The following is a 5,380-nucleotide window of genomic DNA, read 5'->3' on the forward strand; positions in this document are numbered from 1 at the left end:
GGCGTCATAATACATAAGTGCCATTTGCTCGTACTCCTCTTCTCTACGCCTTGATGTTCTACCCAGGGTGTCCATCTACAGCGTACTGACAGTTAACTAAATTAGCGATTGGACAGGAACAACCTGGCTGTTGTAGATAGCTCTCTCATCGCATATGGGCTTTAAAGTTGCTTCGTAGCTGCTCTTTAGTTCACGAGCTTCTTTAAGGCCTAGTACCGCTTGCTCAAGTGTTTCTTCCAGAGCTCGTAGCTTGACAAGTGGAGCTGTGTTGTTGTCCAATGCCTGTTCGCAGTCCACTTGTGCAGATTTTGTGTTCGTTTTTTGACTTTCCAGCTGTCAGTCACAGTTTAAAACACGATCGTGCACACAGCAGATTGCTCACCATAACCTCCGTAACAATGGACCTGTGTCTCTGCTCGTCATAACACTTACGAAGAGCTGCCACACGATCCCCGAGTCTTCTCAAGTCGGAGCGACCCAAAGCACATCTTTCTTGTTCTAGCAACGAATTAAGAGTTGCACGAAGCTGCTTGTTCTCGAGCTTTGCAGCCGCTATAAGTACCTTGTTTCTCTTAATTTTGATTTGTGAAGCATCGTAGTAGGCCTTGCCACCAACTCCTGCAGACATTGGGAAATTCTTTATTGCCTTTCCAGAGACTCTAGAAAATACCAATTTTGGTGAGCTTGTGCTCAATTCCTTCAGTGCGCTCCCAGGCATCCTGCTCATCGCGCCTCGTTTTGTCCATCCTCGCGGGAGAATGCTATGAAGCCCTTGTGATTTTTAAGGCTGCACGCGCCGGCTGAAACGGCCGATTTTTTTGCTGAAGTCCACGTTAGCCCTAATGTCCCGGCGCCAAGCGTTGCTTTGTGCGTCTTTTTTTGAGCTCACTAGTCGATGAGAGAATCGATAGGAAAAATGTCTACGCGAAAGCAAGCTCTATGCTTTGTTATAGTGTTGATAATTTCTCAGCAACTCCACTGCTCGATTCAGGAGCCCCTTGAATTGGACTTTCCACAGCCATTGGGACAAGAATCAGCTCCGCTGGATGGCAGCCATTCACAGCAGAAAAAGGATGAACAAGCAATCAATGAAGCGTCAGAACAAGAAGTAATTGCCAGCATTGAGAAAGGTGAACTGTATCTTCAGCGTGCTGAATCGGCACCTACAAGCGTTGGGAAGTGCAAAAAGCAAATAAATGCCGCTATCGCTTCACTCTCCCTAGTTGAAACTTATGTTCTTGAAGATGAGTACGAGAGCTCGAGAACACATCTGGGAAATGCGAAAAAGAACGTTGAAGATTGCAATGCGGCTCTTGAAGCTGCACCCCAAGTGTGTTCATTTCCACAATTGGATTGTAGAAGCATGTGTTTTATGTCTAAAAGATTTCATTCCTCCATAGGATCATACTGGGAAGGCAGTTTTGTTTTTAACCAAGCAAGCACTGAGTCATATTGAAGAGGCTGAAGAACCGCTACAGTTCCTTACTGGGCGACAATCGGACGAAGTAGTTTTCCAACCTGAAACGGCGGGTGAGTGAAATCCATGGAAAATTGTTCGGGTCATTAATTTTTATAATCTTTCAGGTAGTGGTGCTGCTGCTCCTGGAAAATCTTGCTTACCAGTTGACGGTACCACCTGCCAGTTCAGCAACTGTGGCAAAGGTAAGCTTTTGCCTACCTGTGTTGTTGGATTCGCCTCAGGAACCACTGGTGGGGCTCAAGGTCAGTCATACATTGTCACCAATGCTGATGACAATGCAGTGACCCCTTCCAAAGGAACCTTAAGATATGGAGTGAGTCTCGGAGGGGATGACAAGGGTGGAGTCTGGATAACCTTTGCAAAATCCATGATTATCACCCTTACTGAAATGCTATGGATACGAAGCTCAACAACTATTGACGGGAGAGGGGTGAATATTACTATCAATGGTCGGTCCATTGTTCTTGCTGGAGTCAAAAACGTCATTCTTCACAATTTTCAAATCAACACAGTTGGTGAGACGGATACGGTGCACATTTTCGCTGGCACCAGCAATGTCTGGGTGGATCACCTCACGTCATTCAATGCCAAGCTGGGCCTGGTTTCTGTTGTCCAAGGTTCCACCGACGTAACCATCTCTAATTGTTTTTTGACTAATCCTAACTTCAATATGCTTCTGGGAGCCTCCGATGCGGATATTCAAGATCAGAAAATGAGGGTCACCGTCTACAGGAACTGGTTTAAGGATTCCATGCAACGGATGCCTCACTGCAGGTTTCATTTAGCAATTTTTTCTAATCTTGACATTAATTTGTGGGCACTTTCTCATGGTTTTCAGATGGGGCTACTGCCACGTTATTAACAACTTGTACACCAATTGGGGATACTATGCAATAGGAGCTCGAGCCAGAGCTAAAGTCAAGAGCGAGGCTAATGTTTTCATCGCTGCCAGAAGACCTGAAGTCACGCCATGGTTTCAAGGCGTAGGAGCTGATTTCGATTTGACACCAGTAATCCAATCAACAGGAGATCTGCTCCTTAATGGGTCCACATTCCACCAGTTCTTACAGTTTGGGCCTGCCATAGCGCCTCAGTACCGGTCAGAAGCTTACTATCCTCCCAAAAGAGCAACTAGCACGTTGGCCACACTTGTTCAAAACTGTGCTGGAGCTCTGTTTGGCACCAGAGTTACAAAATGCATATATGTCTCATCTTAAAACAGAGACACTCGTGAATAACCACAATTGTGTTTATAAACTATTTTGCATCTGTAAGCCTCTTTATTAGTAATCAACTCCTAGCATGCATATAAAACTGGTGCCGTCTTTATGATCATGATGCTCTCAGCATGATGTGGAACTAATTTAGATCATCAAAACCATACAATTGCATATCCACAAAATCAGTTGATATTATATTTGTTGCTTATGTTGAACGTGCGATAGTGTCTGGGTACCTGAAAAGGATAGCCCTGAGGAGATGGGAAAGAGCGTGTGCGATGTGTCGTGGAGGTTCAATTCTCGCTGAGATGCAAACAATAATTTGGCGAGGTTGCGGATCACTCGCGCGATTATGCGAGCGCTTCCAAGAAAAGCAACACAACGTCCTGGACTTAGATGATCCCTTAGCTTAGGAGATTCTCGGCCATGGGGGTACCGGGCTGTTCGCCTCGTCCGACAGTGCAAATCCAGCAGCAGAGGAGGCAGTCCATTGGCTTATCAAAATCGGATAGCGTTAGGAATGTGGAAGGGATTGTAAAGGATTATCTCGCTCTTGTAGCGAAAGACTATATCTCCAACGATGTTACCGAGTCGTATCGAATTGTGAAGAAGAAAAGAATGAAGCGCAGCGAGGAGGTCCGAGTGGATCTGTCGCATTGTAAGTACGAAGTCATGCGAAATGTGATCGGGAAACTGGGATGGCAGGAGGCGCTGGACGATCGGCCGTCACATCTGTACTGGACAGGTTCTCTCTCTCTCTCTCTCTCTCTCTCAACACACACACACACACGCCCTTGCAGATTCTTCAATCGGTCCCGAGAGGTTGATGGCTCTTAAGCACGGCCAGAAGGTGAACCACTTCTTTGGAATGCTTCAAATATGCCGCAAGAAATCACTAGCTCGACACCTCTCCACTATGCGAAAGTAGGTTTCTGTGAGTGGCTTATGCCCTACCTGCTACTCAGCTCCGAATTGTTAACGTGGACCTCATACGTGGTAAGTGTACTTTCCAGGATGTTTCCTGCAGAATATAGATTCTTTCCTCGTGCTTATATTCTTCCAAATCAGCTGCAAGAGTTTCTTACGCGCTTCCGCAGCCCAAAGTTACGAACTTACATTCTCAAACCTGACAATGGGTCCCAGGTACATGTTTATTTTAGATAATCCATTGTCATATACCATGGTTGACAGGGTAAAGGTGTTGCACTCGTCCAGAATATCGCAGACGTCAAACAGGCGATTGGAGGATTTTCTGGAGCTAACATGCTTGCCCAGAAATACGTGACAAACCCAATGCTCATAAATGGTTATAAATTTGACTTGAGGATCTACACCCTGATACTTTCTTGTGAGCCATTGCGATTATACCTCTACAGGTTTGTTTCGACAAATTCTGATTCTTTTTCTGCATGCTAACTATTAGGACTTGGTCTACAGGGAAGGTTTGGTGAGATTTTGCACCATGAAATATTTTAAACCAACGCGAGAGAACCTGCGCCACAGCTGCATGCATCTTACAAACTATTCGTTAAATAAACTCCATCCTAACTTTGAATACAATGACAGCGAGTTTGATATGGACAGAGGAAGTAAATGGAGTTTGAGCGGACTATATAGAGCAATGGCTGCCCGTGGTTATGACACGAAGAAGCTCAAGCGTCAAATTAAGAAGATGGTTGTGATGACTTTTATTGCAATCGCTCCTTATTTGTCGCACAACTACCACACGTGCTTAAATGAAGACGACAACGGGCGCTCCTGCTTCGAGGTGCTGGGATTGGACGTACTGATAGATGATAAGTGCAAGCCGTGGTTGCTGGAAGTAAGCCATGAGTTTGTAGTTTTTACGCCCTCTTTACGCAAACATAATGGTGCAGGTTAACCACTCACCGTCATTTTCTATTGATACACCTCTGGATTTGAAGGTTAAAGAAGCACTTCTTAGCGATACCTTGTCATTGATTCATGTCGACCCTACAGGACTCTCTAAGCTTTCCATGGCAGAGAGAAAAAACTCCAAAATGCGCTTGTATGGTAAACAAAAGGAAGAAAAGGAGATGACAAAACTTACAGTAAAAGAGATGGAACAGTACGAAGCCGAGCATATAGGAAACTTCGATCTTATATACCCTTGCGAGGACGAGAACTTGCAAGGCCTTTATGATATTTGCCTTGCTGGAGCAGAAGAGGCATTCAAGCATTCATTTGACATGAAAGTGAAAAAGGCAATTGAGAAGGTCCAGGAGGAAAGAAAGCAGGAAGCTCTGGATCGAGAGTTGGAAGAAAAGAAGAAGACAAAACAACGTGCACAATTGAGAAAGAAAGCTCAGGAATCTGCAAGGCTCGTGGCTATGTCAAGGGTTCAGTCAGATGTTCCAGAGGCTGATGATAGCCTGATAATTAAGTCTCCAGCTGCAGAATGTGAAGAGGAGCAAGCAAGTACCGATGGACTTGAGGCCATGGAAATGAAAATAAAGCAATTACAGTGGAATCCAGCTCCTGGTTCACTGATTAACAGCCCACAAGACTCACCCCGTAAGGACGTCAAGCTCTCTCCTAGGTGCCTACCAGTGTTACCTGGTGCTTCTACCAAGAAAGTTTCTTGGGAGAGCACTCTTAGGAACGAAAGCCCCTATGGAAACTGTGGCTTTATCAGGCCACAGGCGGGATTGCTTCCTCC

At 45.3% G+C, this 5,380-nt stretch overlaps 1 protein-coding gene across 1 annotated transcript; it reads left to right on the top strand.

Annotated features, from left to right (window-relative positions):
• Positions 1-916: 916 nt before the first annotated feature.
• LOC9660593 (putative pectate lyase 21) lies at positions 917-3,007 on the top strand. Its single transcript, XM_002969274.2, has 5 exons — positions 917-1,330; positions 1,437-1,530; positions 1,585-2,254; positions 2,319-2,654; positions 2,926-3,007. Exons 1-5 carry the CDS (start codon positions 917-919, stop codon positions 3,005-3,007), a joined length of 1,596 nt encoding a protein of 531 aa, XP_002969320.2.
• The last annotated feature ends 2,373 nt before the right edge of the window (positions 3,008-5,380 follow it).

Source organism: Selaginella moellendorffii, unplaced genomic scaffold (genome assembly GCF_000143415.4).
Source record: "Selaginella moellendorffii unplaced genomic scaffold, v1.0 SELMOscaffold_12, whole genome shotgun sequence".
In the NCBI taxonomy this organism is placed as follows: Eukaryota; Viridiplantae; Streptophyta; class Lycopodiopsida; order Selaginellales; family Selaginellaceae; genus Selaginella; species Selaginella moellendorffii.